General features: G+C 39.1%; 1 protein-coding gene across 1 annotated transcript in view; it reads left to right on the top strand.

The window, feature by feature from the left end:
- GPR158 (G protein-coupled receptor 158) overlaps window positions 1-16,026 on the top strand; it is a 421,977-nt gene extending 405,951 nt beyond the window's left edge. Inside the window, exons 8-11 of the mRNA XM_013058942.2 lie at window positions 1,693-1,831; window positions 8,450-8,555; window positions 12,125-12,271; window positions 13,065-16,026. Of these exons, the coding sequence (XP_012914396.1) occupies window positions 1,693-1,831; window positions 8,450-8,555; window positions 12,125-12,271; window positions 13,065-14,540 (1,868 nt within the window). The 3' untranslated portion in view covers window positions 14,541-16,026. The remainder of the gene's footprint in view (window positions 1-1,692; window positions 1,832-8,449; window positions 8,556-12,124; window positions 12,272-13,064) is intronic.
- The last annotated feature ends 5,396 nt before the right edge of the window (window positions 16,027-21,422 follow it).

Raw genomic sequence — 21,422 nt, 5'->3', positions numbered from 1 at the left:
CAGGTTTAGACGGGGCAGTTGAAAAATAATTATAACCAATAAGGAGTGACATAGGCACTTAAAGGATAGTCATTGTGGGCATTGAGAGGAATGATTTGTATGAAAAACAGCTCAAAGTAGAAATGTACCAGTGAAGGGTGGTGCAGAGATTTCACACCTGGGTAAAGAGGCAATAATAGTACCATGGACAGAAATACAAGAGGTAGGAAGGAAAGTTGTACATGAAGACCTCAGCATTTCCTGATTCACTTTTCCTGATCCAGTAGAACTTGGCTGGACCAAAAAAAAAAAAAAAACATTTATAGCACATGGCCAATGGCCAACGTACTGAATAACTGGGACTGAATAAATCTCATGGAGATCTTTGAGTGTGGCTTATTTTATATTTGGCTTCTGACCACATCAGGGTTTTAGAGTAACTCTTAAAGGATGTGTTTACTTAAGGGATTTTCAGTAATTAGGGCACTACCTATTGTTTAAATACTGACAGAAATATGCTGAAAGCTTGGCAGGTAAACAACTTGGCATATGGGAATGGAAGTCAATGTTTCAATAGATAAGTAAGTAGGTTACCTTGAAGTGATGCATTTGATTGAAGACTTTCTCCAAATTAAAGCTTTCTTCTTTACTCTGATGGATTAGATATGATCTTCTTTAGATACTATCTTCCAGTGAGGTCGTGTCACTAAGATAGAAAATGGATTGAACAATTATTGGTCAGAATGAGTTAAAATAGTGATGTCCAGGTTGGAAAAAAAAAAGTCAAATGAGATGTTCAACAATAAGAACCATTTAATGTGTGTTTTTATTTATTCCTTTATTTAATATCTACCAGACAGAAACTATGTTAAGTGCTTTATATTCATTATTTCATTAGCAAATAATCTCGTGAAATATGGACGTTTGTTATTGTCATTTTCCAGATAAGATAACTGTGGCCAGAAATATTAAGTTGGCTTAGATTATGCAAAGTTAATTAGAGATAGAACTAGAATTTCCAATCAGGTCTAGTGTGATTCCAAAGCCCTATGTTTAAATGCTATGCTATGCTTGTCTCTTCTGACTTGAGCCCCACAAATAAGACGATTGTGAATTTTATGAAGCCTTCAGCACTCCACCCATAAAAGATAAGATTTCTTTCATGTGTGAAGAAATAATGGTTCATTTATAAAAAATGCCACTGAATGTTTAACAACCTATTTTCTCACATTTCTGGCAATGGGTATCTTTACATTGTGGAACCAGATTCAATACAGTAAGAGTTTAAATTTCTAGAAGCTGGATATAAACACATTACAAGCCTTGGTTGCCTTGATGACTTCATTACAACCCAGATGCTCTATGAGTATCTTAAACTTAGGTTGGGAATGTGGAAAATTATTTTATATTTGTTTTAGGAAAAAGCCAGGTATTAGCAAAAGAAAAATCTGAGGGGCCAACCACAGTTTTAAGAAAGCAAGAAAAGAAAAACCAAGCTATACCTTTGTAAAATCTTCTGTTACATTCAATAAAATCTTAAAATAAATATGTCATATGTATTTATATGTGAATGACATTTTATATGCATCTGTTTCTAACTGAACTTATGTTTCTCAAACACAAAATGCATGCTAAAGAACTTAAATTTTACATTATTATTCACCTATAAAACTAATGGAAGATTGTTTTTCTTTTTTTTTTCCCTTCTCACAGCTGAATTTTTATTCCTCTTGTGGGGTGTTTATCTCTGCTATGCAGTGCGGACGGTGCCGTCAGCGTTTCATGAGCCACGCTATATGGCTGTTGCAGTTCACAACGAGCTCATTATCTCTGCTGTATTCCACACAATCAGGCGAGTGCCCTGTAGAGCTAGTAAATAACCGTTTTGTTTCTCTGGTGTGTTTCAGTTTAACTTAAATAGCAAAACTGGATAGCATGCATAAGGGAAAGATTTAGGAAGGATGGTGTTTTTAAGTTGACTAATGTCTTTGTCTTTGCACAAATGGCAAATGAAGATAGCTTGTTGTTTGTTTGTTTGTTTGTTTGTTTAAGATTTATTTATTAAAGAGGGAGAACACACAGTGGAGTGGGGCAGAGGGAGAGGGAGAGAGAAACCCAAGTAGACTCTGCACTGAGCATAGAGCCCAACGTGGGGCTCTATCTCAGGACCCATGAGATCGTGCCCTGAGCTGAAACCAAGAGTCGGACACCTAACCAACTGTGTCCCCGGGTGCCCCTTTATTTTTTTTTTTCCTAAACTGATGTTCTTAGTTACTTCTAATGTTTTTTATTACCTTTATTTATTTGAAGGTTAACTCAATATTACTGTATTAATTAAACCACTTATGGCAATATCATTGAATATTGTTATGATAGATAATGTCTTTTGTTCTGAAGATATAAAACAACACATGCTTACATTATAAAGTAGATGTAGATAAATCGTCTATGTTTCCATTCATGTTAATACACTGATTTATACTTTTAAAATCTTAATGCTCAGATAGTCAACTTATGTGTACTAGTTCTGCTAAATTCAAAACCAAAAAAACCACTCCAACCCGATGACTGGATTTTTGTGTGCAATGAGGTTTTATCACTATCACATTTTAGCAATGACTTTTTATTAGTATGGCCTGGTCCTCCATTTCTTAATATCCCATTTATTACTCTAGTCAGTAAGTACAAAGGAGGAAGCAAGTAGCTTATGATAGTGAACAAAATGAAATATGTATGACTTATCTTCAGAGAATTTACACCTATTTATATCTGAAAATGAAATGAAAACCTCAGTGAGAACAAAAAAAAGGAATCCTATAACTTGCAAAGCAACAAAAAGATGTCATTCATTTGCTCGACAAAGTTAGGACATACATAAGAGTTTACTGAGAAATTTTGAATATTTGTCTTTTCCCTCAGTGGAAAAACAGTGATAAATAATGGTGGCAGTCAGAGTGGGAAGGTGTGGATCTTTGGAAGTTTTAGAAATGTATCACTTCTCACTTTAGTCAATAATTATCAAGTTACATCTTGCATTTGTAGGAATAGATGATACCAGAGAACAGCTGAACCTTAGGCATACCTACACTTTTTCAACATTTAAGTAAGAAAAGAAGTATTTATGATTTGACAACCCTAGAAATTCCATCAAAGCACCAGGAATCAAAGGAATATGCCTCCTTGCTCTGTCTTGCCCCCTCTCAAGAGAGAGAGAGAAGAGAAAAAGAAACGAGGAAGGAAAGATGCAAAACAAAATACAATGTTATAAATAGGCAAAAAGAAGGCTCTCTCACTTCTCCTCGGACTAGAGCTGAAGGATGTGAGAGGGGATGCTCTGTAGTGAGCTCTGAAGAACACTGTTGTGGGCAGAGCCCCACAGCCTGCACATTTCTCCCAAACCATCTCCCAAGAAAAGCTGCATTTTCGTTGTCTGTTTCCAGAATATCAAACGCCTGCGTTTCAAGATACGACAAACATGCTTCTCTAGAACCATTTGTAAGTTAAATGCTGTATTAACAAACCAATTAAAGAGTTATAAGCATGCCAGAAGAAATTTACAGACATGTTTAAATGTCTTCTGTTGTCAGAATGTGACCAGGTCATGCAAAGGGATTCCTACTTTTGCCCTACATCAGCTGCTGTATTTCTTAGAATCAAATTAATTGCCTGAGAAATTAAATCTGTTCAAAGCATTTACCTAAATTGATCTTTATCCTTTTCTATCTTAAGATTTACATCTGTTCTGTTTTCATCATTAAATATGTTTTTTCAAAGGACTTTCTTTTTTTTTTTTTTAAGATTTTATTTATTTATTTATTTATTTATTTAGCACATTGAGAGAGAGAGAGCGCGCGCACTAGCTGAGGGAGCTTCAGGCAGAAGGAGAGGGAGAAGCAGGCTCTCTGCTGCTAGGAACCCGACACAGGGCTTGGATCTTAGGACCCTGGGATCATGACCTGAACCGAAGACAAATGCTTAACCCACTGAACCACCCAGGCATCCCTCAATGGACTTTAAACTCTCAGTTTGCCCAAGTAGGCAAGATAGTTATTTTTTAAATGAACTTCTAAAAATTCCTAATAAGGCAATAGGTGGTTATTATAGATAAATCATAAAATGATTAAAATAAACTGCCTAATCAAACCACCCGATGACGGTAAGCACTGTTAATATATTAGGATATCACTTTTGGATATTTATAACACATTGCATTTGGTAGCTCCCCTTTAGGAATGTCACAGCACAGTGTGACATACCAGGAAGTCCTGCTATAAGGAAAGCTAGTTAAGTTTGTTTAACCAGCACTTTCCAAACCATTCACCATGATATCCCCCCAAATCTCAACTGACATCTGGTAACAGAAGCTACTCTTCAGAAAACTCTGTTTTGATACTTGGCCGAGGTGAGGAGAAATGTATTCTAAATATTCATTCAGGATAGCTTTCTAGGGGCACCTGGTCGGCTCAGTCAGGGAGCGTGTGACTCTTGATCTCAGGGTCATGAGTTCAAACCCCACACTACACATAGAGCTTGCTTTTAATAATAATAATAATAATAATAATAATAACTTTCTTACTTTGTTTAGGTCTTTCCTACAGTCATCAGCCTAGCTGGGTTCACAGAGATGCGAGATCTGACTGAGTTGTACATGTTGAACCTAGTAGACTTTGTGTTGGTAGACATGACCTACTTAAAAATCAGCTTTCCTTGACACAACTGTATAGTCCCTTTAAGTTTTGAACAGGGAGAACTTCTAGTGGTAGCAAAGTGACTTGCCTTGGTAGGCTTGGGTATTTTCTTAGACAAGCTTAAAAAAATCTGAATGAAAAGCCCTACTTTTTTAAAAAAATTTTTAATTAACATATAATGTATTATTAGTCCCAGGGGTACAGTTCTGTGAATCATCAGGCTTATACACTTCACAGCACTCACCATAGCACATACCCTCCCCAATGTCCATAAGCCTGCCACCCTAGCCCTACCCCTCTCACCCTGGCAACCCTTAGTTTGTTTTGTGAGATTAAGAGTCTCATGGTTTGTCTCCTCCCAATCCCGTCTTGTTTCATTTTTTCCTTCTCTACCTCCCAAACTCCCCCACTTTGCCTCTCAAATTCCTCGTATCAGGGAGATCATAAGATAATTGTCTTTCTCTGATTGACTTACTTTGCTCAGCATAATACCATCTTGTTCCACCCATGTCATTGCAAATGGCAAGATTTCATTTCTTTTGATGGCTGCATAGTATTCCATTGTGTATATATACCACATCTTCTTTATCCGTTCATCTGTTGATGGAATTCTACTTTTTTCCACAGTCTGGCTATTGTGGACATTGCTGGAAAGCCCTACTTTTAAGTTCTAAATTCAACTTACCTTTCTCCATAGACCAAACCCAATTAGTTGTGGCATGTTGGCTTCAAAGAATTATAGTATAGACAAGCTACTCTGTCTTGGAAATTTAATTATATGGCCATAAAGGACCAAAGATGGAATTATTGTTTAAATTATAGTTTAACACAGTAAATCTACAGAACACCGATTTAGGGAGATGAGCAGGGAGAAAGCAATAGGCAGTAATAATTAAAGAAATCAAGTATATATAATTTCTTATTTATTTTTTTAAAGATTTTTTTTTTTTTTGACAGAGAGAAAGCACAAGTAGGCAGAGAGGCAAGCAGAGAGAGAGAGGGGAGGAAGCAGGCTCCCTGCAGAGCAGAGAGCCTGACGCGGGGCTCCATCCCAGGACCCTGGGATCATGACCTGAGCAGAAGGCAGAGGCTTTAACCCACTGAGCCACCCAGGCGCCCCTATAATTTCTTATTTACATGTGGACTGAACTCATACCTGCTGTGGTTCCAGTGTTGATAAAGTCTAAGAATAGGAAACAATAACATAAAAATATAAATCAACTAGACCCATCTTTGTAGATTTTTACTAGAATGAAATAATATTAAGTAAAGCCTCCAACATCAGCAAATATTCTCTATCAATAGGCATATATGTTCATTCCTGTTTGCTTAAAATATAAAATTATATATACGTAACTGTGGATACATATCTACATACATAAATACATAAACTTAAAGCTATGACTACATATTTATATGCAGATTTACTTTTATTCTCACCAAATTGCCAGACTGAGCAAAAATAAACTAAAAGGATTAAGTCTAGAAGTCTAATAATGCAGAAGGCATTTTGCCTAATCTGTTCTATAATCCTTTACTAAGTAAGCATAGAGCAAAGCTTTGGGAAAGTGCAAGACTTTTAAAAAGTTTGCTTTTATTCTTAACCTCAATTTTAACTATTTCTATGTTCCTGACTGTTAGATCTATTTTTTAGAAGTTGAAAAAGTCTTTTAAAGAAAAATCTTGAAGAAGACTGCAAAACCCACTTTTTCTTAAGATATTTCTACTCAGAACTGCAACCTAACAAACCTAGCAGTATTTAAAAACTGATTAATTTGATCAGTTGATGTTAGTATAGAGTACTTCAAATTAGCTTTTTGGAAGACTCACTGTTTTAATTTAAAATATATGTAACCATGTTCTTTTCAGATATCGTCAGGCTGGCTTCAGGTTCACTTGTGTTGGCATTTGAGACAGAAATTCTCAGTGCATGAGAACACTTTTAGAATGTAAATCCATCTCATTTGATATAACTGTCTGCTCCAGTGCTGGAAATGGCCCCAGCAGATTTGGATTGTATAATTTTCCAGGTCACAATTTTATATTGCTTCTATGCCTCAGTCCTATGCCTCAGGTACTGTTACTTGTTCCTGAGTATGATGATCCTATTTCAGTGCCTAAAAAAAAATCTCTTCTGACCCAGCACAGGATCTATCAAAAGTATGTCATTCCCAAACAAAGTGACTATTCATTTAATCATATTCAAGGCAGGCATAAAGCCACTTTTTTCGCCAAGGAGTTAGAGAAGTTGTTAATTCTTAAAATGCTATTTGGTTATAGGTAAACCATCACGAACTTTCTGTACTTCTATGTATATATTTTAAGTCTGTTTTATGTCTCCAAACACAGAGGAAACTATCTCCATGTCAAACAACTCTCGAGCTTCCACTTTAGCTCGATTTGGGGGGAGGAGGGTTAGGAAGACGGGGGCTGGGATGGAGGTGAAAATGAGGAAGAAATCCCCTTGATGGAAATTTTGTTTCAAGTATTAATAATGCTAATTTACTCAGTAAATTTGTCATGAATACGGCATAATGCAGGTATAAAATGAGTTTCTTCTGGTTTTAGATTCATGTGTTTGTTTTATGATTCTATCATAAGCATTTTCTTAAGATGTTAGCTTTTCAAATATGATGACATATATCAGTGTATCAGGATGCTGATTCTCTAGGGGCACCTGGATGGCTCAGTCAGCGGAGCATCTGACTGTCCATTTCAGCTCAGGTCAAGATCTCCAGGTGGGGAGCTGCGTCCTGTATGGGGCTCTGCAAGCGATCAGTGGGGAATCTGCGTCTCTCTTGTTCCTCTCCCTCTGCCCCTGCCACCCCTCTACTCCCTCTCTCTCTCTATCGCAAATAAATAAGTGAATCTTTTTAAAAAATGCCAATTCTTTCATTCTAAACACAATAAAATCTCCTATTTAGCTTTCACGGAGAAACAATGCTTGGGAAAAAATTAAAAGAAGAGTATGATTGTAAAATGACCTTAATAAAACATCACCTGGTTTCCGCAAAAGAATGAGTCCTTAAAACCTGAGTTTTCGTGTGTACACAGACCTACTGATTCATGAAAACATTCCAAAATCACCAGAGTAGGTATCAGTACTGAATTTTTCCTATACACGTTGCCTGCAGGACTGTCCTAGAACACCGTTTTATAAATTCCTCAGCAAGATAGGATTTTCAGTTATCTTAAAACAATTTGATACTTCACAACAACTAAAATCTTTATTTTAAAAGATGTATATTACAAACCATTAGTATATTCATTTAACCATTGCATTGTTTATCATTTAAGCCTCTGAGGTCATTCACAAAGACAGATAACTACCCACCCCTTTTTTCTTAATTAATGTTTTCAAGGGAAAAAGATTAGAATCAAGAATTATGTGGCTGTGTCTTATAACCCAAATTGCCTGAAGCCACTAGTTTGTAAATCTGTTCTTTTGAATTCACATGTATTCACTGTTTTCACTTTAGACATTCCATTGACATGCAAAATAATTATTCCAGGAAATGATTAGCATATTATATGTCTATATGCTGTCTTTCCTACTACTGATAAGTTAAAATAATAAATAAGGAGTTCAGGTCTTATGTAAGTCACAGTTACTCTGGGTCTTGTTCTGTGATGAAAATGTGTGCCACAGAGACGACAGTACAGCTTTCTTCACGCTTGCTTGCTTGCTTTTAAAAAACACTGAGGAAAAAAAGTTTCCAAATATCCTAGTATTTTAAATAGAGATCTTGTTGGATTACTAACTCGGTGAATTCTCATTTCAGATTCGTTCTTGCCTCAAGACTTCAGTCTGACTGGATGCTAATGCTGTATTTTGCACATACTCATTTGACTGTGACAGTCACCATTGGGTTGCTTTTGATTCCAAAGGTATTCCTTTAACATTACTTTTCTCTTGTAAGACAGTTTAAATAAGCATGGAGTTGTTTCCTCTTTAAAAAAAAAAAGTATCTGGCAATATAGGGAAAGGGAAGTGTGGAGATTTAGTTGACACTAAAATGTTTTTAAAGCTCTCTCCTCAGGGAACTAGATATCTCTTTTCTTTTAGAATTTATTAAACATCCCATAGAATTTTAAAATGCTTCAGTTTGTACAAAACTCATCATCTGGTTTGGCTCCTTCTCAAATATATATATATTTTAAGATTTTATTTATTTATCTGACAGAGAGAGAGATCACAAGTAGGCAGAGGGGCAGGCAGAGAGAGAGGGGGGAAGCAGGCTCCCTGCTGAGCAGAGAGCCCCATCTGGGGCTCAATCCGATGCCCTGTATCATGACCTGAGCTGAAGGTAGAAACTCAACCAACTGAGCCACCCAGGTGCCCCTTTCTCAAATATTTTTATATTCAGATATGATTTAATCATGGGTCCAAGGTAACTTTTATTGTACCTATAACATCAAAGTAATTTTTAAAGAGATTCTAAGAATCCTCCTGTTGGGATTTATATTCAGGAAGCTTTGTGTTGTAAACATTCAGAAAATTGTTATGTAAATAATTATAATATTTTGTATAGAAAAATCTTGCTTTATAATGATAGATTTTGGCAAAGACTTATCTAGACAGCATACCGAAGTGGGGGAAAATGGGCCAGCACTCAGAATACCCGGATTAAGAATGTATGTTCACACTCACAGTGGCTATACAGTATGATATTAGCTAAAACTTTTCATCTCTCTGAGGTTCAGTTTCTTCATCTATGATATGATAGCAATAAAACAGCTTACAATGAAATAATATGATATCAGAGTGTGGGGAAAAAACACACAAGTTAGAGCATTATTTTTTTTAAAGATTTTATTTATTTATTTGACAGAGATCACAAGTAGGCAGAGAGGCAGGCAGAGAGAGAGGGGAAAGCTAGCTCCCTGCTGAGCAGAGAGCCTGATGCAGGGCTCAATCCCAGGACCTTGGGATCATGACTTGAGCAGAAGGCAGGGGCTTTAACCCACTGAGCCACCCAGGTGCCCCCAAGTTAGATCATTATTATTATTTTCCTCATTTACACATAGAAAAACAAAATATTGGAACATCATTTATCTGTATTAGTACCACAATATAATATTAACACAGCTGAGACAGGAATTTATGATTGCTTGTCATTCACTCCAGCGAAACATTATAATAAGCGAAACACTGAAATTCAGCCTGACTAAAAGGGCAAACAAATGTAAACAAAACAAAATTCCTATTTTCTTCCTTACTTGAATTATATATACCAAATAGCCACATTTTCATGGACTAATCTGTTACTGCAATTTATCTTCTCCTTTTTTCATACTTTGCATTATATGGTTACATTTTTTATTAGATGGAGGTACTACACACACAGAGGGCTCATTCAGTGGTAAGAATTCAAACACATATTCATTCAAAGATTGATACATGGATGTTCCTAGCAGCCTTATTCATAATAGCTAAGAAGTGGAAACAATACAAATATCCATCAACTGATAAACGTAGAAGCACAATGCAGTGTCATCTACACAATGCAGCACTGCCCAACAATAAGAAGGAGTAAAGCACCAGTACGCACTACAGCTAGTACGCACCTTGGAAACATTACACCAAGTGGAAGAGGCTAGACACAAAGGCCACATCTCATGTGATTCCATGTATATAAGATGTCCAGAACAGGCCGCTCTGTTGAGACAGAAAGCAAGTTAGTGGTTGTCACTAGCTAGGGAAGAGAGGAAACAAATGACCGCTTTCGTGGGTGTAAGGTTCCTTTTGGGGGTGATGAAAATATTCTGGAATTAGATAGTGGTGATGGTTGCACAGCACTGTGAATATACCAAAAAGCACTCAACTGTACAATTGAAATTTGAGAATTTTATGGTATGTGAACTATGTCACAACTTGAGATAATTTAACAAAATCATTGAGGAGGTTCGCTAAGCTCTGTTCTATATCCTGGAATAAGAATAATGGACAGATAAAATATGTGCTCTTGTGGTATTTATATTGTGGACAAGGGGGACACAGAAGAAATAGGTGAAGACAAGAATTCAAAATGTTCTTTTAGATAGATATAAATACTAAGGTCAAATAATAAAGCAGAAAATGGGTATTATCTGAAAAGTGTTCCTTAAACTCACGATCATCTCTGAGACTGTGCTCAAGAACAATTACTCTCTTATCAATAACTTCTGAGTGGTTTCCTAGCAGCATTTGAGATTTTGGAGGAGAGGGGCTCTGTTTTACTCATCTTTATGGCCTTAAATTCCTGACACATGTCAGAACCACAGTTGTAAGTAGAAGAATGAAGGAAAGAGTCACCTGTTTCTGTGGTTTCTCAGTCAGTTCTAGTTACAGAACATTCATGATTCCTTACGTAGAGAATTGCTGTTTCATGTTATGTTATATAGATGTTCACCTGCCACTTAAATATTTTAACAAGCACTGACATTTTAAAATAGCTCTGTATCATGAAAGGGTAATGTGTTAATTTTTTTAAAGGAATATTTGACCTGATGAGCAGCTGGGAGAAGAGAACCCATGTTCCCTAGACCATTCTCTCCATTTTCATAGGACGATCTGTGGGCTTTTATGTTACGTGAAATGGCCAAATTGTTTTCATTCTTCCTGATTTCCATCATTTCCCCCTTCCTTCTTCTCCACATCTCCATCTGATGAAGAATAGAGATAGCAAGAGTCCATGAACAAACATATTCAAAGACCACGTGAAAATAATAAAAATACCTCAAAATGTGACGAAGGAGGCACTTGGGAATGCTGAGCCTGAGAAAAAATTCTGTAATTTCAGTGAACATTTGCATTTTAAGCTTAGATATGATCATCATTTTAGGCAGAAAGAGCCCTGTGCTCCAGAGAGCGTCCGTGATTTGTTTCCAGTCTGACTATCGACACAGTTGATGCCAGCATGCAGATCTCCTATCCCCTAGGTCTCGGAGGCAACATTTCTGGAGCCATGTGTCATAGACTCAAAGTCACTGTCTGTGATCAGAGCCAGTTGTACGTTTTGGTGACCTATAGCCTCCCCTAGGTGATGCAGAACAAGAAACACAAGGTAGACCCTACTGCTCAAGAAAAATATTTCCCTCCAGCTGCCAGTGGGTCCAGATTCCTACTCTTGGAGAACATTTGTGTGGGTTTTTTGACTTACTTTCATTCTCAGAATGCAAACCACATGTATGAGGAGTACTGTAAGTGAACCGTGTGAGCCTGGGAAAAGACAAAGATGAAAATAGGGGTCAGAGAACCACGTAATAAGGAACCACGTATTAAGATGGCCTAAGAGCTCTAGTGCGTAACATGAAAAGCAAAACATAAATATAGCAACAGATCTTTTCTAAGAAGCTTGGTAAATGAGTTCATCTAAGCTGAAGAAATGATATGAACATGAGAACCTTTAACAAATTATTCTGCTGTGTCTGCCAGCGGGTTAATGTCCGCAGCTCATTCGGCGTCTCTATTGCAGTTTTCACATTCAAGCAATAACCCCCGAGATGACATTGCTACGGAAGCGTATGAAGATGAGCTGGACCTGGGCCGGTCTGGGTCCTACCTGAACAGCAGCATCAACTCCGCGTGGAGTGAGCACAGCTTAGACCCGGAAGACATTCGGGTAATGTCTATATTTCAGCCTTCCTGTTTCGGGCTCACCCCGTGCACACAGGCAAGCACGTGTGGGCTGACATATCCATATGCTCACCTGTGTGCACATGGGTCCAGAGGGAAAAAGAGAGGGGGGAACGTGTGTGCCTAAGAACTGAAAAACATCGAATGCGGGGCTAACCCGGTTCTAAAACCCACATCATGGTAGAAGTTACACAGGCCAATCTTGACAGTCACAATTGACTTAGGAGCAGTCATGATGATGAACTGATGATACACGTTCCCTACTACAGGTTCTGACATCTTGCTGGTAGAGAGATAGGATAGATCTGCGAGCAGAGAGCCCGGATTACTGAAAGTGATCTGTGACAGTATATCAGCATTTGGAGTAAGAAGCTGCTTTTAGTAATTGATGGTCTGTTGTCCCCTAAACCTAATCCACATTACAGGTAATTTTATCAATGGCTACATGATGCTTCCAGTATTGATTAGGAAACACGAAATGCTGTGTTTTGTTATGGCCAAGGTCAAGTCCGACCCACACAACTTGTAAGTCCAGTGGGCTCATTCCTTGTGCAGGATGCATGTGTTTAAGTCTTAAAGTTCAAACTCTATGGGTAACAGAGCACAGGTTCATCAGAAAAGTAATAATGAGGAGAAGGGTGAGGAGCACACGTGGTGTGAAAAGCTTTAGGTCAGTTTCCCTAAAGAGCTCAAGCTTACTGACCAAGTTACATTTAGTAATAGTATCTGGCTGAACCACTAAGTTCTGCATCTCTGTGAATTTGCTTTTGTTCTGGCAGGATGAGCTGAAGAAACTCTATGCCCAGCTGGAAATATATAAAAGAAAGAAGATGATTACGAATAACCCCCACCTCCAGAAAAAGCGGTGCTCCAAGAAGGGCTTGGGCCGTTCGATCATGAGGCGCATCACCGAGATCCCAGAGACGGTCAGCAGGCAGTGTTCCAAAGAGGACAAGGAAGTCACAGACCACAGCATGACCAAAAGCACTGCCCTGACCAGGAAGAACCCACAAGAGTCTTCAGGTAACACCGGGAAGCCCAAAGAGGAGTCCCTGAGAAACCGAGTCTTCTCACTAAAGAAATCGCACAGCACTTACGATCACGTGAGGGAGCACACGGAAGAGTCCAACAGTTTACCGGTGGAAAGTCAGGAAGAGGAGGCTACAGAAAATTCCACACTGGAGTCTCTGTCAAGTAAAAAACTAACCCAGAAACTGAAAGAAAACAGTGAGACCGAGTCCACAGAGTCTGTGCCCTTGGTGTGTAAGTCGGCGAGCGCTCACAATCTCAGCTCAGAGAAGAAGCCGGGCCACCCCCGAACATCCGTGTTGCAGAAGTCTCTCAGTGTCATAGCAAGTGCCAAGGAGAAAACTCTTGGATTGGCGGGGAAAACCCAAACATCGGGCGTGGAAGAACGTGCGAAATCCCAGAAACCTCTGCCAAAAGATAAAGAAGCAAACAGAAAGTACTCCAATTCAGATAATGCAGAAACTAAAGATTCTGCCCCCCCAAACTCCAATCACTTGGAGGAGCCAAGAAAACCTCAGAAATCTGGGATTATGAAGCAACAAAGGGTCAACCCGCCCACTGCCAATTCTGACATGAGCCCAGGCACCACCAAGAAGAAGAACAACTTTGACATAGGGGAGGTGTGCCCTTGGGAGATTTATGACCTGGCCCCTGGTCCTGTGCCTTCAGAATCAAAAGTTCAAAAACACGTATCTATTGCAGCTTCTGAGATGGAGAAAAACCCAGCGTTTTCCTTAAAGGAGAAATCTCATCAGAAGCCCAAGGCAGCTGAACTGTGTCAGCAAACCAGTCAGAAGAGCATAGACAAGGCTGAGGTATGCCCTTGGGAAAGCCAAGGTCAGCCCGGTTTTGAAGATGAGAAGCCTTTGATTTCTAAGACTCAGGTTCCCCCAGGGAGAGCCAAAGATGAGAACGGCAGTCAGCATTATGCCACCAATGTGTGTGCTGGGCAGTACGAAGAACCGCCCCCCAAAGTTGTAGCATCAAAAATCAAGAATGAAAATCTCAACCCAACAGGAGACCAGGAAAAAAAGACCTCTTCCCCCGAGGAAAATGCGCCCCGCTCCTATAACTCAAGTAATAACCTTCTGCAGCCTTTAACATCACGAGCTGAGGTGTGTCCTTGGGAGTTTGAGGCCGCAGATCAACCAAATGCTGAAAGAAGTGTAGCTTTCCCTGCCTCTTGCACTCTAAGTGCAAATAAGATGGCAGGGCCTCGGAAATAAGAGGTCAGGGATCCTTTTAAAGTGTAGCATCCCCAGAGAGAAAAGGAGAAGGAAGAAACCCTGAATTCGACAGAAGACAGAAGGATGCAAAATTCCCAAGGAGTGTTTGTCATTGGAGGGAAACGTGGAAGTCACAGGTGGAAAAAGACAGGAAGGGCAGAGCAACGCCACAGTGGAAGAATGAGACTGGCCAAGGGAAGTCTGTCTTCCCCTGGGAACATGAGGAGAAGCCTTACATTTCAGCATGGTTAGCGGGAGTCGCCCTCACTGTCTGCCCCTGATCAGTATTTACCCGTGGCACTTTGAAAATCCTAAGCAAGGTCAACCGTAAGACACAGAAGAGGTATGAGATTCTGCAAAGAAGAAGAAGGTATAGACCTATATGACCGAAGTTCTAAGTAGCTAACTGAACTTCCTTCACCTGTTTAACCTTGATAGCACTGCTCACGTAATGCATCCCAAAAATACCTTTTATATTAATGATTGCTCTCATTTTCTTATAAATGTATGTTTCAGTACATTGTTGTGTCTCATATTCAAGCATTCCAGATTGTATAATTTTTGCAAATAACTTTGATATTACGTGACACAACACATTTATGCAATCTGCAGCTACTCAATTGTTATTGCAAGTTCCAGAATCCCTGCTATCTACCAACTTTAGTTGATTCTCGAAGTACAGTAAGCTTTCTCTGGCTTGGGAAGCCGTAACCGTTATGATTAAAATCTTTCTGTTTTGGCTGTGGTTTATATATTGTGAATTTGGATTTGACTCTATTGTTTCACATCATGGTTTGTTATACTGTCTTAATCAGGGTTTTTTTATACCAAGTTGAGTTACTTGTTTTGCACTTCTTGTTAGGACTCAGAGACCCAGGGGTCCTACCGAGTCGTATGTCTCAATAAAGGACAACTTACCTATTGTTTGTTTAGAGTCAGAGACAAGGTCACACCTTCATTCCAATTTACTGTCCCTTTTAATTCTTTCAGTATTCCATACTTAGCAGCATTTCGCCAGGAAGAAGCTAAGAGTGAGAAAAACATACTGCGTGTTATTATTACCACTGAAAAGGGAAGACTCTAGGAATGACATGGGAGTTACAGCAGTACTGCAGGGCCAGGGAATCTACCTTTCAAAACACAGACAGGAAGGGGGCTACTGATAGCACTTTCAAGGGAGTATTTTTTTAAAGAGAAAAATTATGATAGCTTCAAGATCATTGTACGGATATATTTTTATTATGCATACTGAATATATATTTTAAATTACCTTAAACTACTTATTCTCATAAGTCTTATTCATTGCTTCAGCTAGAGGTAACACTTGCTGGGCTTCAATCCCAAAGAGGTTTACAACCTGATTTATTCAAAGCCTATAAGGTGGTGTGGGCTCTTCCTCCTGCCAAGCACTGGAAAACTTACAAGTCCTGAAAATTGCCATTGCGAGCCACCCAGCTAAAAAAAAAAAAAAAAGCAAGGTTTATTTGCAAAGCAAAACAGCCCCCAGAGCAAAATTTGTAAAATGTACTGACTGCGTTCTACCCTGATCACTTGGCATGAGAATCCTAAGCTGCTGACTTAGCCCTACTGATGTGATCATGCAAGAGATTCCATTCCAAAGCTTGGTCTCCTTTTATTTAAAGAAGAATCACTTAAGGGTAGAACGCAGACTTCCCTTTCTCTCACGCTAGACGCTGAAGGATCAATGGCTTCCTTGGCCAGGACATCTCCAGCCTAACGAACGGTTTTTCATCTCCTGGGCAGCAAGGAGAACATGCTAGGGGAGTAAAAGGAGAGAAAAGGGAATCAGAGGGTAGATAGAGGGCTGTTCTGAGAGAAGATCATTCTCAGTGGAAGCTAGAAACTAGGACTTCTCTTTACTCCTCATCGGGATTTTCTCACTGGTTTCTATTCAGGAGGAAGCGAGCACGTCGCCATTTTGCAAAGCTGTGCGTCCATCTTCCTCACCCATTCGCTTGCTTTGTGCGCTACTCAGGTCGGTGGGGTAGGTGTGAAGAGATAGAGAAATTCTATTTTTCTGGTGTTTCCTTCATTTATTTCCTTCTTTTCTTCCTTTTCAGTCAAGGCCTCTCTATTTGGTAACCTCGGAACACAATGTTAAGGTCTATTTATGAACTTGGTTTGGAATTTCTAGGCCCACCTACTTGTTTCATTTATGTTCAAGGTCTGTTAGCACTTTATTCACTTTTTGAGAAATAAGCAGTTCAAGCATCGGTGACTTTTTATTGCACTTCAGGATGATCCTGTTGGAGATGTGGCTTAAAGAAGACTTGCCAAATTATACCTTAGTGACATTCTACAGTCCATAGATTTTCTTCCACCAGCATAAATCGTGAGAGTGCCTCGGGTCTTTCCTAGAGTTTCATTGCCATTACTTATCACCATGAGAAGTTTAAATCTCCAATTCTTGAGGTTATTTTCCTAGATCAGTAACAATAAGAAAGTGAATCCACACTGTTAAGGTCACAAACATTTGCTAGGTTGTCCTTCTCAATGCATGTGCAGGCTGCCTCCCGTCCTTGTTTTTAAGCCAGGGTTTATAAATAAGTAGATTTATACCAACCTTAATAGAACTGTATATTTTATGCAAGAATTAAATGCTTTACGACATGAACTGTAACTCAGCCCATTGTAAACTTTGGTGGCAATATGGATTTGAAACTCGACAGTTCTCTTGTATTTGCTTCCTAGGTTTCTGCATGCAAGTGATGACAGGTAGGACTGAGAAACACTGCCTTTTGACTTCTAGCATATAGCAACCGAGAGTTGTAGAGTCAATAAAGCTGTAAGTCTCTTCACTTAATCTGTGGTTCTTCTGAAACTATTATCTGAAACCTACAGCATCCCACCATGAAAAATATTTGGTAAATTTATGTTGTGATGTGTTACAGCATGTAAATAATTATAACTTCTCTGCAATAAAACATATTTATACGAAAGTGATTTATGGTGATTTGCGTGTTTATCAAAAATAAAATTTATTTCACGTAGCCAACTTTAGAGAGAATCCCATGTATCTTTGGCTTTGGTACACTTATGCACCTGCATCCTCTTATGCCCGTCTACAGACTTATGTGATTTGCTAAATGTGGCCTCAAACAAACAGGTCATCCTTTGGAGCCAATAAAACCTCTTAGGGCTCATGATTTTGATTTAAGAAAGTTCTGCCCAAACAGGAAGTAATCCAGCTACCTTTTCTAATTTACTGAACACACATAGGCCGTTTGCTAAGCAATGATGAGGATCTTTAGATGAACAAGAATTCCAATATCCAGTATCCAATCATCACTGTCTTACTACAGAGGAGAGCCTGACTAATTCATGGAGTCAAGGGAGGCTTAAGAGAGAGGGCAAGCTCCCAAGGCTGAAATTCTGCAAAGGCATAAGTTATGAACGGGAAAAGGTTTAAGGCCGGAAAGGTCATTGTGCCCAGCCTTGCATGCCATGCCTCAGAGTAACCACACCTTCATCCTGCGGTACCGGAAACTATCAAAAAGCAGTAAACTGGGTCATAAGCAAGTCGCCGAGTAGAAGAATCATTTGGGGATAAGCCCAGGGATGGACTGAAGCGGGAAGAGACCGCAAGCTGCTAGATTAGCTAGAATACCAGCCCAAGAGTCAAGGAAAAGGAAGGCGAGGACCTAGGAAGGAGAGGAAAACATGATTGGTTATTTTACCAAATTGGCATCTTCAGATGGGTTTGGTGTTACATTCTAGGAGGTCAGAAAAATCAGGGTCATCGATAACTATATCCAATATAATTGCTCCTTCCAACTTTATGGACATATTGAGTAGTTTCCAAAATCTTTAAAGCCCTCTTGGAAAATTTGTAGACCTCATATCACCTGCTCAGGAGAAAAGCTGTGGAAAAGAATATAAAACTCATGCTACGAAAAATCTTGATATTACCTGCCTGCAGTAGGTCTTAAATTCCATGTAGGGAGGCAGCTCTCTGAAGCCAGGGAAGCAGATGTGCAGCGAGGGGGCGGAAGAGGGAGCTGGATGCCCCCTTCTCCCTGCAGTCACCTCTCCCGTAACCAAGTCGCTGGGAATGCCCTCCCCCATCTCTTCACACTGTGTGTGTCCTATATTGTACATACTTTAGGTACTGAGACAAAGAATCAGCGTTTTGAGTTCTTTGACCCTAAAGGACTAAAACAAAAGCAACTGGCAATTAACAAGTCAGGAAAGTCAAGTGTACTGTTCTTTCTTGTGTGATAAGGTGGTCTTCTCAGTGTTTGTGGGACTGCTTAGCTGATGGCTCTATTATTTTCTTATATACGCATGTGCTAAGCATTCTGTCTTTGTTCTAAATGTAGAACTTTCTGGTAAAAGATATTTTCTAAGGGAAATATTTCCATGAGAAATGGCCTTTATCACACAACAAGTAGTAATGTAAATCTGTTATTCTAAAACAATGCAAGTTGGTTAAGAATTTCTTTCTCATTTCAGCATATTCCATTCCTCTCCCCCTGAATAGTTATAAAGACAGAAATAATATCTTTCTAATTTTGGTTACTTTCTCTTTAATTATTTGTTTCTTGGAATGTACACAAAGTCCAGGCACATTGTACGTTCTAACTCAATATTAATTGGTCAGAAGGCAGATGATGAAATGTATGAATTGGTTTTTAACTTCTCTCTCTTCCTCTGTGATGTGACAGTGGTACTTTGTCAGAAATAAAACTGGCCAAATGAAAATGGAAAATGAAAGATGAATATAGAAAAAGGTCTTTGCATAATAGTCACATTCCTAGAAAGAAAAATAAGTTAAACATGCAAACAGAAAAGCTCATGACAGATCTTCTAGAATATACTCCCATTTCAGTTCAAACAGCAATAGGAAAGGGGGGGAAATGCCCTATTTTGAGCACATAAGAGAAAGATGCATAGTTTTTCCCCAAATACGCTATGGGATTTTATTCCCCTATGCCCTTTGACTTGCTGTTTGATCCATCTGAAGTTTATTTCCCCCTTATTTTCCCTGTCCACACCATATGTATGAAAGAATACTAGTGTGATCATATAATTTATTGTCCAAAGAAAACCTTCGAACATGAAAAGGCAGTATTATAATTGTGCCTGAATAACAACGTAAACTGGGACTAACCCAGGAAACCCTGGGTGTTCCAGTGTTTACCCTATCCAAGGAGCAGCACAAATGTCCCACTCCCTCTATGGGAAGCCTTTGCAAATGTCCCAAATCAGAGTGAATTCTTCCTTCCTCTGTGCTCACCTTAGGAATTGGCTTAAATCTGTGATTACATGGACTCACAATTTAACTAGTTAACGTACTTCCCTGAATCGTCTGCCAAGTTAAGAGCTCCTAGAGAGCAAGGAATTCTTTATTCATTTATCTATCCCCAATATCAAGCGGTGTGTTTTTCTCCGAGTTCCCTAAATATTTGCAAAATTGAAATTTTGATGACTAACCCATGTCTAAAATACACTTGGACAAAAAGAAAAATTCATGAGTTGGATGAAATCTTGATGCAAAATATCTCAAATGTTGAATACTAATTAGTCTTCCGTCTACACCCTGACAGTTCCTGGGAAAAATCACAGATGATGACAGACTGTGATACATTAAGTCTAACTCTCTAGCATCATAAGGTAAGTGTCGCTTTGTCACCATGAGGGAGAAACCTAAGGTTTTGGGACATAGAGTGGTTTGTTAGAGCTATAAAAGACACTTCCATATTTCATAAAAAGTATTTGGTTATAGAAAATTGCTACTAGTTATTTGAACTCTTTCTGAAAAATAAAGTGGATCAGGATCTATAGAAGACATCCACATAAACATAGATCCTGCTGTTTATCTTCCAGAAGTTTCTGGGAAATGACATATTTGAACAAAGTCTTTGGATGTTTTACTGACTACAAGATTTCTTAGCCATACATTTCATGTTATCTAGAAATAGTCCTAATATGCAGACAATATAAAGGTGCTCTATTTGAAAGAAATATGTGCAGACACATAAACAACTTTTTGGTAACTTGGAATAGTATAAAAGTTATCCATATATATAAGTTATGTATATAATTTATATGTTATATATAACTATATAAATAGTGATGATATTAAAGATCATGAAAGATACTTCTCCCCTTATGTCTTTTTTTTTTTTTGAGATTTTATTTATTTATTTGACAGACAGATCACAAGTAGGCAGAGAGGCAGGCAGAGAGAGAGGAGGAAGCAGGCTCCCTGCTGAGCAGAGAGCCCGATGCGGGGCTCAATCTCAGGACTCTGAGATCACGACCGACCCGTGCCAAAGACAGAGGCTTTAACCCACTGAGCCACCCAGGCGCCCTTCCCCTTGTGTCTTAAAGGCTAGTAACCATGACCACAAATGGTGACTGGTGTAGCTTAAGAATGTGTCCTTCTCGCCTGGGTGGCTCAGTTGGTTAAGCAGCTGCCTTCGGCTCAGGTCATGATCCCAGCTCCTGGGATCGAGCCCCACATCGGGCTCCTTGCTCAGCAGGGAGTCTGCTTCTCCCTCTGCCTCTGCCTGCCATTCTGTCTGCCTGTGCTCGCTCTCTCCCCCTCTCTCTCTGATAAATAAATAAAATCTTTAAAAAAAAAAAAAAAAAGAATGTGTCCTTCTGCTTCTTACATTACTCCGTACATAAAGTAATTGGGAGACTTGGATTTATTACTGTAGTTCTCAGGCCACATTCAGTGTCAGAATCATGCAAATAGGGACACCTGGGTGGCTCAGTGGGTTGAGCCTCCACTTTCGGTTCAGGTCATGGTCTCAGGATTGAGCCCTGCCTTAGGCTCTCTGCTCGGTGGGGAGCCTGCTTCCCCCTCTCTCTCTCTGCCTTCTTGTAATCTCTCTCTCCATCAAATAAATAAAA

The sequence above is a fragment of the Mustela putorius genome, unplaced genomic scaffold (assembly GCF_011764305.1).
Source record: "Mustela putorius furo isolate JIRA1106 unplaced genomic scaffold, ASM1176430v1.1 tig00000827_pilon_pilon_pilon, whole genome shotgun sequence".
Taxonomy (NCBI): domain Eukaryota; kingdom Metazoa; phylum Chordata; class Mammalia; order Carnivora; family Mustelidae; genus Mustela; species Mustela putorius.
This window is presented reverse-complemented; position numbering and strand designations above follow the sequence as displayed.